At 31.0% G+C, this 24,440-nt stretch overlaps 1 protein-coding gene across 1 annotated transcript; it reads left to right on the plus strand.

Annotated features, from left to right (window-relative positions):
- The first annotated feature begins 34 nt into the window (after positions 1-34).
- LOC143068717 (denticleless protein homolog) lies at positions 35-22,518 on the plus strand. The gene is made up of 15 exons (XM_076242979.1): positions 35-152; positions 9,092-9,180; positions 10,081-10,117; positions 10,686-10,781; positions 11,189-11,371; positions 12,033-12,098; positions 12,759-12,853; positions 13,397-13,470; positions 13,922-14,025; positions 14,228-14,332; positions 15,942-16,054; positions 16,688-16,777; positions 18,976-19,090; positions 19,421-20,364; positions 22,196-22,518. The coding sequence occupies exons 1-15, from the start codon at positions 107-109 to the stop codon at positions 22,244-22,246; spliced, it is 2,208 nt and encodes a 735-aa protein (XP_076099094.1). The 5' UTR covers positions 35-106; the 3' UTR covers positions 22,247-22,518.
- The last annotated feature ends 1,922 nt before the right edge of the window (positions 22,519-24,440 follow it).

Genomic DNA, 24,440 nt, shown 5'->3' on the forward strand with positions numbered 1-24,440 from the left:
ATGTTGTCTGTGTTAAATAGAAGCTTTTACGTTAAAATATTTGCTCACAAACATTTTTCAGACAACGAATATTTGGCGGGAGATAGGGAAGTTTTTTTTAGAGAAAATGCTGTTAAAACACTTAGAAACTAGTCGAAAATTAGGAATAAAATGTAAGTTAATGACACCAGACCCAGACGTTAAAGTACATTCAGCCAAGAAAAATGCAAAATTACAATCCGAGGCCATGGACTCAAGTGATTTCCAACACCTATTTTTATATCTAGTTTATAGAATTTTTAGAAATATGGGGCTGGACGTGTCGTGTACAAGTTAAGGGTGTCTCATTGGGGGTTCTGATCCAAGATCCCGCTGACTGTTTTGTCAGATTCCTGTATACGCCATGTACGTAAGCAATTCTCATTTTTTTTTTTAATTTCCCGTGTCCTAGTCTTCATTTCCGCTGCTGGATAACTCGGACTAAAACAAAATCGGACTATAACAAAATCGGACTATAACAAACTCGGACTATAACAAACTCGGCCTACCATTATTTATATGAAGAAATATATTGAACAAACTCGGACTACGATTAGTAGATGGTTTTTTTTTACTTTAATAAAAAAAAAACACTTTACATATTAAAATTATATACGAATTTATGAGATTATAATGAATATTTTTGAAAAAAAGACCATATATAGAAATGTATTAAATATTTGTTATACGAGTTGAATTTGATATGTTTAAATGAGGATAATCAACTTTCATTTGAAATATCATTGTGATGTATTGTGTGTATTGATTACAAATAATAATACTGGAATGACAAATCAGCGGTAAATTTTCAATATATCAACTTCAAATAGAATTTTTTTTGTACTTTTCTTTATATATATTTGGTCTAGCGGGACGGCTGCAGTGCAGGCGATTTGGTGTCACGATATCACAGTAGCATGGGTTCGAATCCCGGCGAGGGAAGAACCAAAAATTTGCGAAAGCAAATTTACAGATCTAACATTGTTGGGTTGATGTTTAGACGATATATATATCTTGTTAACGTATTTTTTTTTTTTATCCCCTTCAAAAATGTTCAAAAATAAATTATTTAATTAATTGTAGATAAAAATTCATTTTAAATTAAGAATTGAAAATTAATTTCAAATGACAGCAACAATCAACATTATACTTATATTCTTATAGTAGTCCGAGTTTGGTATAGTCCGAGTTTGTTATAGTCCGATTTTGGGAGGCCGAGTTTGTTATAGTCCGAGTTTGTTATAGTCTGATTTTGTTATAGGCCGAGATATCATGGATTCTTCATTACCTGTTTTCACGGCACAATAATTTGACTTTCATATTTTACACTTACAAAAAATATGCAATCCCACATGCCTTATATGCATTGAGACCCACAGTTAATTTGAAGCCTAGTCGAAACAGGAACCATCGAATCGGCAACTTTTGACCCCCCCCCCTCTTTATTTTGGACAATCTATGCATTTGTATGGGAACATATAGGTGGAACCACTCTTTTTAAAATGGCTAGATCTGCCCCTGCTTCTAGCTATAGTCCAAATAATCATGACTTCCAGAAAGACTATCATAATTTTGCTTTATATATTGATAGGATTTGACACTACCTAATTGCAGCCGATTTAATCATCAGGTCATAGATATTGAAGAGGCAATTCGGAAACAAACAGGTGTTAGAAATGTACTTGTAATAATTTCTGATAAGATCAACAAAAGGATGTAATTCAAACTAAGTTTTGAAGTGATGCCAGTGTATTTGACTTGTAATCTGTCACTTTAAATATATTATTATTGCGTTCAATTCATCGCAGAGGGGTACAGAAAGCAAACGAGGTATTAAAAGAATGGCTTTGATTGCATTCCCAAATTCACAAACCATTTTAAAATGCTTTATACCAAATAAATCTCGCCTGTTTTGGTCAATTCATATGACGAAATATATCTACTTTATGATAAAACTTGTTTTTATTTACAATTAAAATTATGTGGTTAATTTATTGAGCAGACCCGATTGTGTATGACCAATCCATCATTTGTTAATAGAGTCGAAACATTACCACCAATCAGAGCAAGTGATCATGACATTGTCTACAGTGAAATAAACTTAACTCTGCCACAAAATAAACAACAGGCTCATAAATTAAAGTACTTCACTACAAAAAGGCAAATTGGGAGCAAATAGAAAAAGATCTCACTGAAACATACAAAGAACTTAAACAAGATCAAGATAAATTAAATCTTGATGAACTTTGGAACACGTTCAAAACCAACATCTAAAAGTCTATTACCAAGAATATTCCAACAAAAAGCATTGGTAACAAATCGAAACTACCTTGGGTAAATTACCAACTTAAAAAGCTCATCAACAAGAAAAACAAATTATACAAAAAGAAAAAGAAAAATCCTAAGTAAAAACAATACCAAGAGATAAAAACCAAGCTCCAGAAAGAAATGAAAAACTCGTACTGGCAATACATAGAAAACATGATTTTCGATATTGAAATAAAGGAGCCAGATCTAGATCAAACATGCTTCAATAATATGCCTAAAAAACTGTACACCTACATTAAAAGCCAGAAAAACGAAAACACCGGCATAGCTCCTCTGCGAAGTTAAGGTACACTGCACTTAAGTCCATCTGAGAAAGCAAATATACTTAACAAACAATTTCAGTCTGCTTTTACATCTGAAGCAAACACTAACATGCCAGACAAAGGTAAACACCCTATAATGGAACCCATTAGAATATCTAGGGATGGTGTTTACAAACTAATCAAAAACATAAACCCGAATAAAGCAACTGGTCCTGACACCATCGCAGGCAAAGTACTATAACAAAACATCGTTTTACGGCAGGGGGTCTGGGGGCCGCTTAAGGAGCTCTGGCATAAATAGAGCAAAATCCTACATTCTCGCAATCTCCTGGCACCTAATTTCATCTTTCAAATGACCATTTTTTTATGTATGAAATTAAAGAAGGAAAAAAAATCTTAAAGAAATTTCATTTTTTTTATGTTATAGTTTTTTATTTTCATTACCTTATGCTTAAAATTCATTTACTTTTAAAGGAGATTTATTTATTAATAATAATCCGGTTTGTTAAAAATCTTGATCGATTTATTTTGCAGAACTACGTGCATTTGTAAACAAATGACCCCCCTTTTCTCTCTAAAGACTGTTACGCGTAACTAAATCATACAATTATTTCTCAAGCATTGACAGAAAATTGATATATCCTCTGATTTTCTCTTTTTTTGTAAACTGTTCAATAAGTCGGATACATAAATCATTTGAAAATGTTATTTATTTGAGGTCGAGTCGACAATATTCTACTTTCGTTTTTGACCTTGATTCTCTGAACACCACGTGGGGTTTGAAAAAATGAACTTCAAAAGATACTGTTTTCCAGATTCTGAACAATATGATCTACTACACTTTCTTTAATTTGACTGATATTATTCCATAACATAAGATTGTCATCCTATTTGATTGTCTTCACGTTTTTAAAGTAAAAAAAAGCCAACGAGTTAATGACCATCGGAACGTCTCTATTGTTATCCTTCAATGACCACCGGAACGTCTCTCTTGTTATCTTTGAAAAGAAACGATGCATTCTGACTTTAAATAGACAACCAATCAGTGACCTGAATTCATGTGAACTATATTTAGCCCAAGGTAAACACAGACTTTTCATCCTTGTTTAAAATGTTTATCGCTGCCGCGACTTTGCGAAAATACGTCTCTCGGCTGCCTGTAAACATTTGAAAAAGATATTTTTTTTCTTTTTGAATTTATATTTTTGTCAGTGAAGTAGCCGGCACTTGAAGCCACTGTAAACGGCGGATTTCCGCCGGCTACCGGCTTCAATGGAAAGCCCTGAACAAAACTCTATATGAATTAGAACATGGATTTAGGGCAAAACGATCATGTGAATCCCAAGTCATCTCACTGATACATGAATTATTCCAAAACAACGACAAGAACATACAAACAGATCTTATAATCATGGATTTTGTTAAAGCTTTCGACAAGGTTTCCACACAAAAGATTACTATACAAAATGAAATACTTTGGCATATCAGATCAAATCATTAACTGGGTAGACTCCTTTCTTTCAAACAGAACGCAAACAGTACTTTTAGAAAACGTGTCATCTTCAAAAATACCAGTCTCATCAGGAGTCCCACAGGGTACAGTGCTAGGACCAATACTATTCTTAATTTACATAAATGACCTCCCAGATTACATCCAACATAGCAAAATCAGACTCTTTGCAGATGACAGTATAATCTACCGACAAATTAAAACTCAAAACGACTGCCTCAAGCTTCAAGAAAACCTAGAAGCTGCCATACAATGGGAAAAAGATTGGCTTATGTCTTTCCATCCAGACAAGTGTAACATCATGAATATAACAACAAAAAGAAATCCCATCCACTTTTATTATAACATGTATGGACACATCTTAGAATCTGTAAAACATGCAAAATACTTAGGTATCACCATCTCAGCAGACCTAAAATGGAACACCCACATCCAACAAACGGCTGAAAAAGCAAATAAATCCTTAGGTTTCATCAGAAGAAACCTTAAAGTCCAATTGCAAACAATTAAAGAAAGAGCGTACCAAACACTCATAAGACCAAAGTTGGAATACTGTTGTACTGTATGGGACCCATTTACAAACGAAAATATAAAATCACTGAAAAAAGTACAAAGACAGGCAGCAAGGTATGTGTGCAATAGACATCACAACACCAGCAGTGTGTCTGAGATGCTAGATACCATGAAATGGCAAACATTACAAGAACGCGACTATGAACAAGGCTTATAATGTTCCACAAAATTGTAAATGAAAATATAGCCATTCCATCGCAAAATGTATTACAACAGAGTCAGTCTACTACAAGATCCACCAATAAAGAATCCTACAGACAAATTCATTGCAATAAAGACAGCTATAAATTTTCTTTTTTCTGTCAAACCATCAAAGACTGGAACAAACTAACCCCTGAAATTACCAAAAACAGTACTACAGAAAACTTCAAGGATGCACTCACACATGACGTGCTCCTTGATACTTACCCTCATCTGAAATAAACAGATACTCTTGTTTTTATCTTATACCAAAAAAATAAAAATAAGAAATGTAATATTTAAAAACTAAATAAAAAATTGTATAAATTAAAAACAAAGAAAAATTGTAAAAATTGAAAATACGAAAATATATGACCAAAAACGACTTTGAATAAGAAATATTTTGTTAATTTATATTTTGACAAAAATTATCAACATAAATTTATTAAAAAAACATTTACCAGGCATGCGCCGGAAAGTAAACATCAGTATGTCATTTATGTTGATGGTTTTCTGTAACAAAAGAAGAGAAGAGAATTTTCAGTCAGATGCTACCAAAATACGTAAAATCTTGTGAAGTCTTGTAAAGTCATAGATTTTATCAATTTTTGTCGAGCCTTCGACTTTAGTTGAAAAAGCGAGACATAGCGTTCCAACATTCTGTCGGCGGCGGCGTCCACAAATATTCACTCTGTGGTTAAAGTTTTTGAAATTTTAATAACTTTCTTAAACTATCATGGATTTCTACCAAACTTGGACAGAAGCTTGTTTATGCTCATAAGATAAGTATCCAGAAGTAAATTGAGTAAAAGTAAAATTCCATTTTTTCCGTATTTTACTTGTAATTGGACTTAGTTTTTCAGCCAGGAACCATTACATTCACTCTGTGGTTAAAGTTTTTAAAATTTTAATACCTTTCTTAAATTATTCTGAAATTGTACCAAACTTGGACAGAAGCTTGTTTATGATCAGAAGATAATATCCAGAAGTAAATTTTGTAAAAATAAAATTTAATTTTTCTAGTAATTTACTTATAAATGGACTTAGTTTTTTCTGCCAGGAAACATTACATTCACTCTGTGGTAAAAGTTTTTAAAATTTTAATACCTTTCTTAAACTATCCTGGATTTGTAACAAACCTGGACAGAAGCTTGTTTATGATCATAAGATAATATCCAGATTCCAGAAGTAAGGTTTATAAAAATTACAGTCTGCAGTTAAAGTTTTTAAAACATTTTTAAGATCTTAAACTTTCTGGATTTTTACCAAACTTGGACAGAAGCTTCTAAGAATCAAAAGATAGTATCAAGAGGAATATTTTATTGATTTTTTTCATCATTTTTGTTGAGTGTGTGATTTGAAAACAACAAAAAAAGGTGAGACACTGGGTTCCACGTAACCCTTACAAATTTTATACTGAAAAATCTATCAGATTTATTACCTGTTACAAATGTAGATATATTGTTCAAAACTTTTATGTGCTTGTTTGCGCAAAATATTTCCAATAACTCTCTAAAGTAATAATAAAATAAGTTACATTTTTGTACGTCATGTACAATTCGATCCGAGGCTGACGATTTTCTAATAATTTTTTACTGTTTGAAATCACATCAAAAAAGAATTGTATTAAAAAAAACTATGTGTCAGGGTACAGAGACTGATAGATGATTGATTTTTATTGTAAACACAGATTCACATATGTTTTACTTGTGCTCAATACAATGATTTTACTATACATGTATAAAAGTATCCTGTGCTCCTTTTAAAACGTTTATTATGACAGAAAATAATTTCATCTAACTAGTTTAACATGTTTAAACATTTATCATGTTTATTTATTCAAACAAAAATATCACAATTTACAGTCTTGGCTAATTGCTACATTACATGTACATGATGTATGCCTGGTTTTAAGTATTTTGCTGGAAATGATGCTATCATTGCTATATAGGAAGTGAACCTAAATATATATTTTCAGAATTGGTTTTAGATTACAACATAAACCCATTTGCCTTTTGTAATGGCATCAATAATAGATACACCAGGCTCAAAAGATAGCAGGACTTTACAATTTTACTCAGAAGAGAACTGGGGATTGGATTTCTATTTCCAGACATACAATAAAATGTTCGTTTGTGATACTTTGTCCATGAGTGAATATCCAATGTTCCCTGGAGCATACATGTATAAAAATCATCCAATATACAAAGTAGATGTAGTAGGAGTGATAGTTAAAGTAGATCAAAATTCTAAATGTTTCATGTATGAAGTTGATGATGGTACTGGTGTAATTTCCTGTAGTTGCTGGAAATTTTCGTACTGGGACAAGCATTGTGAAAATGTTAGGAATGATATGTGCAAGCTTCCAGTTGAATTACAGAGTAAATTCAAATGTTTAGATACAAACGCAACTGAAGAATTCAGTGGATATACTTTAGGGTCTGTTATTCAAATACATGGGAAAATAAGTATATTTCGAGATAAAAGGCAGATTGTAGCAGCAAGTCATCAAATTGTAAGTGATCCAATGCTGGAAGTTTTTAGAATGATGGAATTACCTAAATTGTACCAAATGAAATATGATAAACCATTTGAACTACCGTGGAAAGTTGCTAAAAAGTTAATGAGTAAAGCTGATGAGAATGATTTAAATACAAATGATATGAAGGAGGTAAAAACCACACTGTATGGATACTTACAATCGTCAGAAATTAAAGAAATAACTGCAAATGTAGCATTATATTTAGAGAGTTTGGAGGCTGTAAGGAACAGGCTTGACTCAAAAATTTTACGCAAATGTGTTGAAGAAGTGTTGATTTCTTTAGAGGATGATGGCTTTCTTTGCAGAAGGATTGATAACGATAAAGTGTTTGAAGTATTGCATAAAGATTGTGATTTAATAAAGGCAATATTGCATTTTTTAAAGGAAGAATGTAGTAAAGAAAAATACATGGACAAGGGATGTCATTATATGCATGTGATTGAAATGTTAAATAGAACATACCAATACTCGCATGTAAAAAAGCAATGTGTCATGTACTGTTTGGATAAACTGGAATTACAAAGTGATATTATAAGATCAACAAAATGTCATTATTTGCCAATAAATTATTACTAGATTGACAAAAAGTCAGATATCAAGTTATTTGTTTGATGTACATCATGTACATGTAGAATATGCCTTGTATATCAATGAGACAACATATAAACAAACAACAGAAAAGTAAAGCACAATATTAATGTAACTTGAAACATGAGCAGCACACTTTTATTTATGTCTAAAAAAATTAGCATATTGACTGCAATAATTATTTTCCAAAGAGCTCTTGAAAAAGTTTCAATTTCAAAACTGTCTTTTGCTATAAAATGCTGTCAAAATGGTACAAAGATCATGCATGTGCAAATATATATAATATCAATATATTCATAGGAGAACTTGACATTGTTAATATGTAGGTTTTGAATCTAATGAGAGAAAAATTGGATACATATAAAAATAAATTATGATCTTTAGAGTTGAGAGTTCTTGCATTTGGTTTTGAATACATATATAGAATGCAACACTTTGAGAATTTTTGCCTTACATGAAAAAAATCTGCTGATGTTTATCTTTATAAAAATGAAACATTCAATTCAAACATACATGTAATACATTCTATTGAGGCAAGCTATGAGATTAAATAATAATAAAAGAAGCTGTATACATTAAACAACTAGCACAAACAATACTAGGAAATATATTACAATGTAATTGTCATAGTTGTGTGGACATATAAATAATAATCAAATCCACCTAAGGTATATTTTCGTGTATTTGATACTTAAGGAAATACAAAGTCATGTATTATATATAATCAAAAGTCAAATAGAAAAATTGCAAAGTTTACATATGTCATTTTTATTAGCAATTCTTTGTTGTACACAATTTTTACATGGTGGTACACACCAAAAGTGAAGAAATTGTAGACACAGAACGGTAAACACAAGCATAGATGACCACACTACCACCTGAAAATCTGAAAAATCTTGATTTACATTGGCTGAAAGTTTTACATTTTGTAAAGTTTTTATTAGTTTCATGGTTATAAGCAAATATTTGGACAAATATGAAATGTGATACTGCAGTTAATATATAGGGACATTGATGAAAGAGAAGTTCTGAAATATTGGGAAGTCATATTTCTTCTTTAAAAACAAATAATGATATTTTTACCCGCAGGCTACTTTCCACATTTATTTTCACAACTATTGGAGCAGTATGAATCATCTGTGTATGATGAGTATGGTATAGAAGGTGAAGAAGAAGGGGTAAGTAGCTACATCAGGGGCGGATCCAGCCATTAAAATTTAAAAAGTGGGGGTTCCAACTATGTCCCCATTCAAATGCATTGATCGTCCCAAAAAAAAAAGGGGGGGGGGGGGGTTGCAACCCCTGGAACCCTCCCCTGGAACTACCATTGTACATGTACAAAATTATTATAACCCCACTTTAAAAAATGTGGGTATACTCTTACCTCTGTCTGTCCATTCTTCCGTCATTTTTGTCACATTTTTCTCAGGAACTACAATTCAAGGATTTCTGAAATTTGTTTTCAGGGTTTTAATAAGTCAGTTATACCGTGTACTGCGTTTGCAGATTCATCACTCAACAACTTCCGGTTTACCAATTTTACACATGATAGCTAAGTTGAAAATTTTCGTAACATTTTTCTCAGGAACTACAAATGTACAATACAAAGATTTTTGAAATTTGTTACAGGCTTTATATAACTCAGCTATACTGTGATGCGTTTTCAGATTCACCACTCAACAGTTCCCTGTTTTCCGAAATATTTTGGCGGGGGTATTATCAGTGAGCAATAGCTCGCAGTCTCACTTGTTAATTTGGGAACCACTGGAATTAATTGAAAAAATCTATAGTTTCATCGCGTGACAAAGAAGTTTATGACATTTTAGTAGATTGTAATATCTAGTTACTTTTTGTTCTCATATTAATACCAAAACAAACCTTTTGAAGCATGTATGAACTACCTGTAGCTTGTTTTGGACATGAAAGATTTGCGTCAAAATTTGTGATGTGATTTTTACGATTCTTTAATTTGTATACACAGATCGAAAGAAACCTTTTATGAGGTATATCTTTGTTTACTGTACATGTATTATTTCTGGAACAAGTTTTTTATTTTTTTATTATGATTTCTTTTACAGTCATCTGTACCACCATTGGCATGTGAATTTTCTAAAGGTAAGATCCAATCAGCTTTATCTATTTATTGAGATGATAAATGCAAAATTGCTCACCAGATTTGCATATACATGTACAGTCAAATCTATACTAAGCAGGCATTCTTGGAAAGTATCAAAAGTTTAACGCTCAAGGGAGGTGACCTTTTAAAAGAAGTTCTGAATAATTATAATTCTGAAATCTCATGTGGCCAGGATCTGAACAAATTGAAAACATTTGGTTTTGGAGGGTCTGAAATTGAATGTTAGAGGCAAGTGACTGTCAAGGCAGGTTTGACTGTATCTTGCATGATATTATTATTCATACAACCTCCTTTGGAGCATTGATTTTTTTAACATCAGTATTTTATTGTGAAACTTGCACACCTTCAAATCCTTTTTTGAAGCAGATTGTTAAATAGCATGATTTGCTTATATTTTAACCTGTAGTATATATGTTTATTTGTTAGTTATTGTAATAAAAAAGAAAATTTGTATAAATTTTGTACACATTTTATTATATTTTTGTATATAAAATTAGTCTTCTTTAACAAATGAGTTATTCAGCTATTTACATGTACTTTTTACAGAAAAGTCTTCTTCACACATCCTTGGTCTAGTTGATGAGAATGGTTATGTGGTCATCTACAACACAAACAAATATGGACAGGAAGCTATTGTCAAAGGTTTGTTTCTAGAAACAAGTCGATGCAAGTATAATAAATCTTACCTTATGAAGTATACATTTGCATTGATTTATTTATAACTTTCCACACTATCGACTCATTATATTTGAATTGCTTTTAAGATGTCAACAAATTTATTTCGACTACAAAAAAACTGCTACAGGTATACAAAAAAATGTAGACAGATTCTTCTTAAATAATTTTTTAAAATATGGATATTGCTTGAAATTTGCTGCTACATGTGCTATGAAATGTTGAAAAATCATTTCAAATTAAGGAATATATATCTCCCTCATTCAAGCTCTGATCCCTTGTCCAGATTTGGCTATACTTACGATCCTGTTTTTGTTTGATGAACTCTTCAATGTTCATATGTCAAAATGTTATAAAACAAATGTACACTTCAGATTGGAGAGCTCACAGTAATGCTATATTTGACCTGGCATGGATGGGTGGAGATAGCAAGCTTTTATCAGCAGCAGGAGACCAGACTGTTGTATTATGGGATGTTCCAACTGCCAAAAAGCTAAACAGTTTTCAAGGTCATACAAGCAGTGTTAGATCTGTTAATTTCAAAACTAATGATCCAGGTAAGTGTCACATTAACTAAAGGCAATAATTAACAGAAATATTATGGTTACCAATGACAATATATTTAGTAATACATATATCGGTACAGTTATTTTATAGTCATTATCTTTAATTGTCAAAGATAAACCTTTTATTATTATTAACACTTAATTTTCTAAATTGATTTCTTTCTAGCTCAGGGATCATGATTTCAAAAGGGGGACAAAAGATACCAGAGGAACATTCAAACTCCTATGTCGAAAATAAACAGACAAAGTCATGGCTAAAAAAGAAAAAAAAAGAAAATACCAAACACAACATAGAAAACTAAAGACTTAGCAACACAAGGAATTTGCCAAGTTGAGAAAAGGAGATATTATCATGATGATAATGCTGTGTTTTCAAACATATTGAATTGGTTATTCTTATAAAGTGGCTGTTTTGACTTCTTGAAATCTATCTAAAATCAATATGCTTCATTATATAGTTCAATTCTCATTGAATCATATCACAAATGAATTATGTTCTTGCACACAAAAATAATGGTTCCTTTCTTGATATCTGTGAAAATTATAACGTGTGATTCTTATCAAAATGTTGTTTAAAACTTCAATTAGACTTTTTATCATTTATTACTTTTGCTAAAAAGTTTAATTTTATGATGTTGATTTTATTTTACAGCTGTTTTTGCTACAGGATCCAGAGATGGACATGTGATGATATGGGATATAAGATGTAACAAGAAAGGTGACTATTTATATAAAATATTGGTAGATTGTAGGTCCCTAAAATGATGTAAACATTGATGCAAATTAGGTTGTAACATCCCTAGAAAAATAGCTAGTTTAGACTATTTTAGTCACATAGAAATCTGAAACAGCTACCTTGTCTTCTTACAGTTTATGAAGCTTGTAAGTAAACTTGCATTGTCAATCTATAAAAAAAAACCAGTGCATTCTCTTTCCAACCAAACCCATTTTGGTTTTTTAAATGCAACATAAATAATAAGCATGGTAACCATTTTTGCATGTGTAAAATTAAAGTTATACCTGAATTTTTAAAGTAATTATTATTAATCCAATTTAATAATTTGTTTAAATATCATTTGCCAGTTGCTTTATACATAGTTTTGATTTATAAACACTAAATCAGGAGAAATATATATTTGTATACATACACTATTGTTCAAATCGTTTCAGGCTTGCCTCTTAAGGGTGCTTTATATTAAGTCTACACTGTATAAATAACAACTGTAACAGGACAAACAATGCATGTATCTCTACAAAATCCTAATGTCTGAAGCTGTCTTGTTTTGACACTTTTTATTGTAAAATATTTATTAGACTACAACAAAGTCTTTTTTGCACAATTTTCACTATTTTTGATACAATATATGTTATATTTCAGGATTGTATACCTCCCCTGTACAAGTCATCAAAAATGCACATTCTGTTCCACATATACTGAAAGCCAAAAAGAAATCAAAACTGGGCCCATCAAGGGTAAATATAAACACTGTGAACTGTTGTATGGTCAACTTCCTTTGTGATTAAGAGACCTAAACACAAAAACTTCATAAGGCTCTTCATGTTGAAATAGTCATTTTATTATTGTCTCACCTCTAAAGTAAATTGAAGCAGACAAGGTATAGATTTGAGACAGTTTTGACTGTTTGTCTTAGGATGCAGGAAATTTAGATGCTTCATATCTTGTATGTGGATGTTTCTGAAGTATTCATATTGTCATATGTCAGTTGTCCTTGACCTCATTTTTATGTTTCAGTGACTGCTTAAAAACACTTTAGTTTTATGTCATGATGACAATTCTTACAAAGGTACACAATAATATTTTATTACAATTCAGTTATGTTACATGTCCTGTTCAGATAACATTTATTCAACAAAGTTATCTTATATTTATTATTCTTTATTTCACGAAGATAATTGTTTTGCATTTATTATGTTTATATATCTTACTTAGTTACCATTATCCATTATAGAAAAGATGTTTTATTATTTGTTAAACAGTCAAATATTTGGTTGTAGGATAGCCAACAAAGTGTGACTATAGTAGTATACCAAACAGACATGACTTTATTATCTGCAGGAGCTGTTGATGGGTTGGTATAAAAAAAAATAGTTAATTATTGATTTGAATAACTAGAGAGAAGAATCTTTTCATCTTTTTTTTCTTAACGTAGGGAACACATGATTATATCTTTCAATTTGTTTTACAATTTATAACTCCACTTCATAGCAAATTCAGGAAACAAAAAATGGTTATTTAGGACTTATTTTAGTGGATACAAAATTCTGTGTTTTGGATGAAATTAAATAGCAATGGGTGAAAACTGTTGTATCGAAATTAACGAAAAAGGCAAAGCAAAACTAGTTAAAATAGCTTCAGTATGGATGATTAATGATGAGGAAGGGTCCATGTTTGGATTGTTTCTTGACTTTTATCTGGTGGCATGAGTGTCTTTTACCCCCAGTACATTAGTGTAAGATCAGAAGATTTCAATATTATTTTTTTTAGCCATAATAATAAATATATTTTAAAACTCTTTATAGGTGTGTTAAAATGTGGGATTTAAGAAAAAATTACAGCTCCAGTATACCAGATCCAATGGCCAAGCACACATTTAATTACAGTGGAGTAAATAAAAGATCACATGGTAAGTTTGTTTAAGTATGACTGGTGTAGGTCAAATTGCTATATACAGAAATGCAGTTACTTAAATTGCTCTCAATTAAAGTCAAATATAGGTTCTATGCAATTTTATTTGAGAGCTGTACTTGATATTTATATCATATTCATTTCATGCATTGTCACTAATTTTTCATTAGCTGTTAAAGATTTTGATTTATCTATTATAGGATACTCCAGTCTGGTATTAGATTCCAGTTGTACTCAGTTATTTGCAAGTTGTACAGATGATATAGTATACCAGTATAACCTTCTCTCTCTAGATCCTAAACCAGGTATAAACTTATTTCTAAATTAGGCCAATAGAATATTTTTAACCTTGAAAAAAACAAAACAATTTGAATTGTCTTTGCTCTGCTAAAAGGGTGTTGGAACATTACTATTTTTTGCTAAGTTTTTGCCGGTTTTCAACCGTAATCTGGAATTTTACTAACGATTGTACCTATAATGAAGTTGTGCATCTCTATGTAGTTAAAAATTTGTTTGCAGTGGGGTTTTTTTTTGAACGAAAAAATGTAAGGTACACAGCTTTATACTGATTTGGACTCACTTCTGTTGTCATTTTTTGTAGGTATCCAGGGTTTCCCCTGGGTCAATTAGTTTTTTCGCCACCTCTTTCGCCAAAACAATATATTTTTCGCCACTTTATTATTTTTTTCGCCAAGTAACAAATATATCTCAAACTTATTAGAGTCTACATTTTGATGAATAAACACTAAACATTTATCTAAAACTACAGAAATTTTTTGAACTAAAAAGAGAAAAATATTCATTGTTTTTTAAACAACTTGTTTAAATGAGGGGGCCACTATACTTTTAATAATAAAGAAGATACAAGTCCTGGATATAACAGAATTAATGGAAATGTTTTGATCATATAATACCAGTATAGTTCGTAGGGAAACAAAAGCTTTTATCTCATGAAATTGATCCCTCATTTCATGTGTAGTCATACCATTGAAGGGTAATACTTGCATTCGATGGGTTGTCTCCAACCTTTTGGATAGATTTCTTCATTATGACAGTTTTCTTTTCTTGACCATCGTAAATGAAAAAGTTGAGACGTAAAACTATGCTTGAAAATGTGTGTCACTCAAACGACTTTAAAGTAGTCTCCCTAATCAAATACCATAATTAAAGTTTTAAATCAGAGATTTTTCTGGCTTTTGAACATTGTTCATCACAACAAAAGCTTTCTTTTCTTAACTATCTTTAAAAGGAGAGGAGACGTCAAAAGTTTGCTTCCAACACGTGCGTCGCAAAGTGGTAAATAAACTCTGTATGTGACATTTAGCGGAAGCCATTTAACCATATCATTTTGTCAAACACTAGTCCTTTGTTGTCGATAGCTATAAAATGCAATCAGCTGATTATTGATTTTCTGTCCAAAAGGTGAAATCCAAGTATTGTCTAATCGGGTAAAGTCCGAGAAACTCGAAAAAAGGTAAATAAACAAGATGGAGGAAAATAAATCGTTATATATATATTTCTTTCGCAAAATTCTTTCGCAAATGACGAATTTTTATCGCCGCAATTGTTATTTTTTCGCAAATTGCGAAAATGGCGACCGCCAGCGGAAACCCTGTAGGTATCCATTCCTGTATTTCTTGTAACAGTAATCACATTAATACTCTTAACATTATTGTTTCCATTGTTTATCATTCACATAAATTTATGCAGACAATTATATCTATAGTTTATTACATGTCACATTAAGTTGATAAGATCAAAATGATAATTGGATGATGGAAGTTTTATTTAACAGTTTCCATAGTTTTGTTTTCAATTTTAAACTAGTGTTTGTGTTGTTTGATAAACGATCTAGATATACTGACCAGTAGAATAAAACATTTTTTTAAATTTATATTTGATTTATTTTTTCAGTGGCACATTTTAAAGGACACCAGAACAAGTCATTTTATGTAAAAGCAGCAATAAGCCCAGATGACCAGTTCTTACTTAGTGGATCCAGTAATGAAATGGCCTATATTTGGAAGGTACAAACAGTAAATGAATAGTTGAACTGCTAACATTTTTCATTCAACCATCATCTTCAGAACCTACCCTAGTGATTCATTTATTTCGTTCTCATTTTTCATGCATAAGAAATATTATATCATTGAAGGTTAAGCCAAAAAAGTCGAAAGTTTTGTTGTAGTGTGTGAAGTCAGAAATTATTGCGAGGTTTTTATTATTGCGAAAAATGCGACAGAGTTGTAAACACAATAATTTAAACTTGCATTTTGAAACATTTTATATAAATTAGACAGGATTTTTCTCAAAATAGTAAAAATTAAAATCATATAGAAGTCTAAAATGACAAAATCATAATAATAAATAAACTCAAAAATTGCTGAATTTACAGTAATGTGTGCCACATGGAACATAATATATATTCTTAAAGTTCTTCAAGAACCAAAATTACATGATATTTATACATTCTTCTTAAAATAAATTCCTAGAACATAAAACCCTATAAAATTTGTTCCTTAAATATCTGGAAATAATAAAGAAGAGTGATTTGTTCTGAATATTTCAAATTAAGATTGATCTAATTCTGTATAATTTATAAACATAAGTTCATATACCAATTGATATAAGTTGAAGTTTGAACATTGATATGATTTCAGATTGACAAACCAAATGAAAGTCCTGTTGTTCTAAAAGGTCACAATGCTGAAGTAACAGACGTTTCATGGAATTGCAATGATTTCACTAAGGTAAGTCTTTGGTAACATAAACTAAATGGCAGAAGAACAAGTAATTCATAAATCACAAAACAGATTAGAAAATGTTGAACTGGCAATTAAAAACACCAAGTAAAAGAAAAACATACATCACCATGGCCTTAAGAAAAAAGTTACATAACACTACACTGAAAATTGGAGATTGAATACAAGTGGTGAAATCCAGTGCTTGGGAAGGGTAAGAAGTTTCTGCTCCACTAGTTTCACCCGTCTGTATTTGCATACTTGGAAACAAGTTTCAAAGTAGTAGAAATAAGAACTTATACTCCTAAATTGTTTACACATAAATCTTTAATTCATAGTTCAAACTTAGAAAACGTGAATCATAAATGTGGTGCATAGGCTTCTTGACTTGAAGTTTGTAACATAATCTGTCAAATACATTTTAAAGGATACTGATTGAAGTAATATGGATGTATCTATGTGGAATGCATTCAAAAATAATTTGGAAAGACAAATGCAATGCAGAATTAGGTTGAAGACACAAATTTTAGATTTTTTTTTAAATCAGAGAATATGTTTAATGTAGGTTGTATTGTATTCCAACCACATATGGGTCATTTTCAAAAAATGTCGAATTTTCAGTACACCCATGCTAAAATTTTTATTTCTAATGGAAATTTCAGTTGTAATGGTTTAAATGAAAGCTTGTCGGATTTGTGATTTAGAACATTAATAATAAACACACCTTACATCAATTTTGATATAAAGATTAAACTGCATTTAAGTCCGATTTTGGGGGTATTTGTGTGTGAACATTGTCAGAAAAACACATTTCAAATGATTTTTTGATTTTCTGATCGCCTTGATATCTGCAAAAGGGACTTTTTAAGAACGTTAATTATAATTCTAACGAAAAATCTTAGCTTCTTTATCATTGTATGTAACAGATTATCTACAAACTAAATTCAATCAGCATACAGGAGGTTCATGTCTATCCTGTTACCCCTACTTAAATCAGTCGTTAAATTATTCTCCCTATGAATATCAGTCAGTGTTGATTTCAAAAATGCAAAGTAATCTTTACACTTAAAACTCCTCGTTTCCTGAACGACAGTGTAGAGAAAAGAAATTTCAAGACATTTAGTGAAAAAAATAGAGCGTACTTTTTTTCATGTCTATGCTGTTACCAACCATTTTGATTAATTACACTAACAGTATGGTTGTAAAAAGTGCAATAACGTGTTGGAAACCAAATTCACAATAGAAAACCATAATCACTTCACCAAAGGGAGTAGTTATTTCACAACAGCAATCAAACACGAAGAAATTTGTCTATCCTGTTATGTCTATCCTGTTACTATGGTTGCTATGGTTACAGTAACAGGATAGACAATTATAGACAAAAACGTTAAATTTTTTATCTTAACATGTAGGTGGAAAACGAATGAAATATTTTATTGTTTGAACTCATCTTAAGGTTATCGTCTTAATCTTCACAATTAAGCATTTGCAGGTGCAATACTGATATCGGTAACAGGATAAACAAAAAGGTAACAGGATAGACTTTTATATAGTGATATATCAGAAACGTATGTTCTGTTACCAACAAAATAAAGAGAAAAGTAAATTAACTTATGAGGGATTTACTTGATGTTGGGTTTATTTGAAAGGGTGAAAAAAGGCAGAACAATATAAATTGCTATCTTAGACTTGCATTACTGGTGGTAATTTTTACAACCTTTGAAAACCAATTTTTAGAGCCATTTTTCAGTACAACCTAGAAAATTGGCAAATAATCTATTATTTTACAGAATGAATATATATAGAAGTTTATTCTCTTGAAAACCATCTAATTGGTAACGTAAAACAAGCTTAACATTTTATCTAAATCTTTTCTTAATAACCCAAAATTTCTTTTGAAAATGGTAACAGGATAGACAAAATATTGTACCACCGATCATAAAATGTTTCAAGATATTCTTGTATGACATCATTAAGATTGCATCTTTTAATATGTTGTTCTTAAAGTACTGTTTGTTTTGATTTGCTTATGTAGAGGGTTGTTTGAATAAGTAACTTTTAATAAATTTTTCAATTTCAAAATTCGACATTTTTGGAAAATGACCCATATACATAAATGTTTAGTGCATAAAACAAGCTCCACTTTTTAGCCTCATTTTACTTTTCTTTATTCAGCATATTATATAAAATTTATCTTGCTGTTACAGCTTGCAACTTTGTCAGATGACAATACAATGAGAATATGGAGACTAAATAGACGATTGGAACCAAGGTTACCAAGGGAAGTAACTGGATATTCTGAAAGAACTCACAGAGAAATAGGTAATCTTTATCTGGTAGAAAAACTAACAACAAATTTAATAAAATTGATTGTACTTTTGAAAAGGATTTTTGTGATTTTGTTTACAATACTATCCTTAATATAAAGTCTTGGTAATAATAAGTAAAGTAAATTTACTGTAAATTATTCTTGATTCTGGAAAGCTTTGAAACCTTGAAAACAAAAGACCTTTTATTCTACAAATTAGAATGACTTTTGGGGGAATGAAATTTTTTTTGTGCATAAATTTCATTATAAAAAAATCCAACATAGTAGCATTCGTGTAGATTGAGAAATTTCAGATTGACTTACTTTTAACTTTGTCTTTTCAGGTATATCTGCAAGTCAACATGTGGAAATAACACCAAATAAAATACCATGTACCCCTAAGACTGTATCTCCATCAATACTTCATTTCCTGAGCAAAAGTGCTCAAAAAGCAACCTGTGATAATATTATCAAGCTAGATAACAAATCTAATGTGACAGAAAATACTAAAAGCATAGATAACTCATGTAATAACATTATTTCACAAAGTACATCAAAGTCTGTGTTGGTTACGTGTAACGAGGAATCTATGACAAGAGTCAGCTGCAAAAGAAAATTGGTGTGTGACGATGAAGAGGATGACAATCCAAGAAAAAGACCTAATAATGGAGATCAAGACTTTGTTTTGTCTAGTCCAAATAAACCGTCAACATCTACTACTAATGTAATGAGAAGTCCTTGGAAATGTGATGATAATCCACAAAAATGGTTACAAACGAGTAAAATGGCATCCCCTATTGGAAGCCCACGAAAGAGATGTTCCGTTTTACTAGAAAAATCGACAACTGACAATTCTCCATCAAAATTATCGCTAGCTGCTACACCTGAGTCAGTACCTTCACATGTTAAAACAAAACTATTTGACTCTTCACCAACAGTCAATCTTCCAAATTTGGTTGAAGAGGGAACAGTCAGGGATATTAATGTCAATTTCAAAAAATGTGATAAAGAGAACAGTCCGAAAAAATCTAAAATAGACTGGTTAACAAAAAAGCGTTTAGAGAAGGAATCAGAGTCTCCGAACTTAAGGAAAGATTTGGGTTCTCCCAGGCTACGTAAAACTAAAAGTATTTCTCAGGACACAAGTGCTTTCAAAAAGGATTCATATTCCCCAAAAATTAATAAGAAAAGTAAATTAAAAGAGGACACGACATTGAGTTCACCGTGTCGGGTTAGAGGAAATAATTCACAGGAAGAAGACGATGATACTGCTGAGAAACTGAAAGAGGTAACTAACTTACTAATCCTCTTCTTTCCTGCTGGCATATAAGGCTGATACCAGGTCTCTCCATTGTTGTCTGTCCTTTGCAATCTTCTTCATTTCACCCCAGGATTTCCCATGCTCTTAATCCACTGTCAATTGTCCTTCTCCATGCTTCTTTTAGATATAGTGTTTATTTTAGATTTTAAAGTGCTAGATAAGCATGCACATTAAATAGCTGGCTTAAAGTACAAATTTGAAAAGCTTTCTTTCAATTGATTTGGTAGGAGTAAATTCAACAAATCCAAAATTAATTTCATATGCCCAACTCTTCTTAACAAACCTTGAATACTATACAGCAAGCAAAACAACTACATTGTACTTACTAGATTTAGAAGTATCAAATCACATCAATGGTCCTGTGCCAGTTATAGAGTGCTTATAGCTTGCATTGAATGCAATCAGCATTGTGAAATCTAAGACTAAAACTGATTTTGCTGCTTCTCAGCCAAAACAAACTTGTTAAAGCAAACTAGTTGACTCTACTTTATATTAATGTGTCAGTGTAGAGAGATATGTCTTCCTTTAAACTATTAACTTGTTTTACTGTAAGGATATCTGTTCACACAGATTAAAGGTACTCCTTGAAATTTTTATATGTGAAAATACAGTCAAACTTTAACAGAAACGTACCAAAAAAACATTTAAGTAATACAAATAAAAATTATATGCATAATACAACACATAACTCCTTTGTAGTGTTGCTTGAAATAAAATAGTTAGTTCATGCATGGGATCAGTGTTACTAAAAATAAAGCTTATCAGACAAAATAAACAATGGTGTATAGTGTAGTAAATACACAAATATATCTATGCAGTGCTCTACTGAGGGCATAAGAACATTAGCATAAACTGATTCTGTCTGAAATTAATTTCTGAATAGGTTATTTTTGGAAATTCAGTTTAATAGCTATCAATTTCACCATATATATATTTTTTTGGAAGAATGAAGCTTCATACAATTAATGCACAGTACCCAAACTGCACCTTTTTGGCAAATATGGCAGCAGAAATCTTACAAGTTTTCTTAGACACTAATTAGTTGTTATTTTTATGATTTGACATTATGCAGGTCTTTTGACATATAGGTAAATATATTTAAATACATATCAACAGATTGAGTATTCTCTGGAAAAAGTAAAATCTACGGAAACTTCTCCATGCGACGTCCATAAAAAGTCATCTTTTGATAATGAGCAAATAAAATATGCTCTATGATGTTACAAGCATTCATTTCTTGAAAGAAAAAAAAATGTAAGCATGGACCTCTGTTAAATTGTTCTAAATGTTTGAAGAAATAAAACAAAACATCTGTTATTCGATTTTTAAGGATATTAATTTTAAATCATGTTAAGCATAGATGTAATTTGTGTACTCCTCATGACAGAACTATGGATCGAATGGAGGTTGGTTCAAACCCATTTTTTTATGATTCAATATGGATTCAAAATTAAATTAGTGGAACTATATAGTAATCTGGTAATAAGGATACATAGCTACAAAATAAAAATTAAAAAATCACAGAATAGAAACTTTTGTCTGGATTATAACTAAATGTACAAAATGTAGATGAAAACTTTTTAAAAAAAAGTGCAATTTGGGCACCTATTCATGTAATAGGTTATGTATAACTTAAAATAAATTGGAACAAGTGTTACTGTTATGTATTAATTTAGATTCTGCTTATATGTAGAAAACTGTTTTCCATTTCTTGCATGTGTGTGTGACTTATTTAACATATTAATGGTAGAATTAAAACCATACCTATTATTAATGATTATGAAATGTATAATTTCAGACTCCACCCAAAGGAATGAAGTCACTGAAGCACTACTTCTCTGTCAAGTAATCAATGTTGGATTTGGACCATTGGGTCTTATGGTGCTTTTATTTAGGAAATGATGGAGTTTTACTGCCAGCTGTTTCTTTGATTTATTGTAAAAAGACATGAATTTAGTCATATTTGAAAATTAACTTTATACAAATCATGAAATATCCTCTCAAAATATATTGTGTTCAAAATATTTAATTTAATGACACCATTTTAAAGAGAATAAATTTATCTTTGATTTTAGAATATATATTGTTTGTTTCGACAAAAATAAAAACATAAGATCATACCAGTTAACCATGGTTGTCACCAGGTGTTCTAGCTCTCAGTATTATCTTACTTAAAAATGTGGTTCCACCTCTTTGTGTGGCTAGAAATTGTCTCGCTGTGATAACTCCCTACACTTAAGTAAATGATGTGCAAGTTATTAAAAAATATCTGTAGACCAACTTTTCAAATTTCAAACTTGATGCAACCCAGGCCTAAAAAATTGATATATCGTTTGGTTTTCTACACAGAAAATTGTACTGGTACATATATAAATAAAATGTGATATGGTTAAATTGCAAAATATGAAAATAATGTGATGTGGTTTGATTTCCAAATATGAAAATAATGTGATGTGGTTTATTTTTTTGCAAAATATGAAAATAATGTGATGTTGTGTATTTTTTTGCAAAATATGAAAATAATGTGATGTGGTTTGATTTCCAAATATGAAAATAATGTGATGTGGTTTGTTTGCCAAATATCGAAATAATGTGATGTGGTTTGTTTGCCAAATATAGAAATAGTGTGATATGGTTTGTTTGCCAAATATAGAAATAGTGTGATGTGGTTTGTTTGCCAAATATGAAAATAATGTGATGTGGTTTGTTTGCCAAATATGGAAATAATGTGATGTGGTTTGTTTGTCAAATATGAAAATAATGTGATGTGGTTTGTTTGCCAAATATGAAAATAATGTGATGTGGTTTGTTTGCCAAATATGAAAATAATGTGATGTGATTTGTTTGCCAAATATGAAAATAATGTGATGTGGTTTGTTTGCCAAATATGAAAATAATGTGATGTGGTTTGTTTGCCAAATATGAAAATAATGTGATGTGGTTTGTTTGCCAAATATGAAAATAATGTGATGTGATTTGTTTGCCAAATATGAAAATAACGTGATGTGGTTTGTTTGCCAAATATGAAAATAATGTGATGTGGTTTGATTGCCAAATATAGAAATAATGGGATGTGGTTTGTTTGCCAAATATGAAAATAATGTGATGTGGTTTGTTCGCCAAATATATAAATAATGTGATGTGCCATTGAGACTAGTATCCTCCAGAGATCAAAGGACATTGATAAAAGCAACTATTAAGAGGCCCTGGTGAGAAATAATGGTAAAATAGAATTCTAAAAACTAATTCATTACACATCAACCAACAACAACTAGATTGTAGGCTCCGGACTTGGGACAGGCACATACAGAATGTTTGTGAGCACTCACCAGTCTCCTAACCTTGGACACTGGTGTACTAGCACAACATAAGAACAAAAAGAAAATAATCAATGACAATATTCTATTGTAGATGGGCCATAATTGGAATACATTATTCCAATGCTGTAAAATTCGTTTTCAGAAATTGATGTTTCCTTTTAGTACCCTCTTTCTAGGCACTTTATTATATACATGTACTATCTTTGTCTTTAATATAAAGCACCTGTCAATCATGATGGGCTTCAGCATAAAAGATGGTTTTACTTTCTTGTCTGTAAATATTACAGAATGCTAGGTGTAGGTATGTTAATCAAGTTGCAACTTTGTCAGCTAAAAAAAAGCACCTGGCAAAAGGTAGAGTAACAAAAGTACTGAACTCTGAGGAAAATAAGAAATTGAAAGTCTGTAATCAATTGGCAAAATCAGAAGCTTAAACAACTGTCATAGTCCTGACTTGGTGCAAGCATTTTCTTGTGTAGAAAATGGTGGATTAAACATGGTTTTTGTCGAGCCTGCTACTTTTGCTGCAGAAAGCTTGATATAGGGATAGTGATCTGGCGGCTGCAGCGTTAGCTAACTTCTTAAAAAGCTTGATATTTTAAAAGGTGGAAGACCTGGATGCTTCATACTTTGTATATAGATGCCTCATGTTACGAAGTTTTGGTCAGTCACATGTCCAATGTCCTTGACACCATTTTCATGGTTCAGTGACTACTTGAAAAA

Source organism: Mytilus galloprovincialis, chromosome 3 (assembly GCF_965363235.1).
Source record: "Mytilus galloprovincialis chromosome 3, xbMytGall1.hap1.1, whole genome shotgun sequence".
Taxonomy (NCBI): domain Eukaryota; kingdom Metazoa; phylum Mollusca; class Bivalvia; order Mytilida; family Mytilidae; genus Mytilus; species Mytilus galloprovincialis.

What these genes read in the sequence shown, in the direction of transcription:
- LOC143068717 (XM_076242979.1), top strand. Translation starts at nt 107, where the DNA reads ATGCTGTTAAAACACTTAGAAACTAGTCGAAAATTAGGAATAAAAT. An exon ending in GGCATGTGAATTTTCTAAAG is followed by an intron (nt 10,118 to 10,685) that starts GTAAGATCCAAT and finishes TACTTTTTACAG; the next exon opens with AAAAGTCTTCTTCACACATC. An exon ending in ATTGCAATGATTTCACTAAG is followed by an intron (nt 16,778 to 18,975) that starts GTAAGTCTTTGG and finishes TTGCTGTTACAG; the next exon opens with CTTGCAACTTTGTCAGATGA.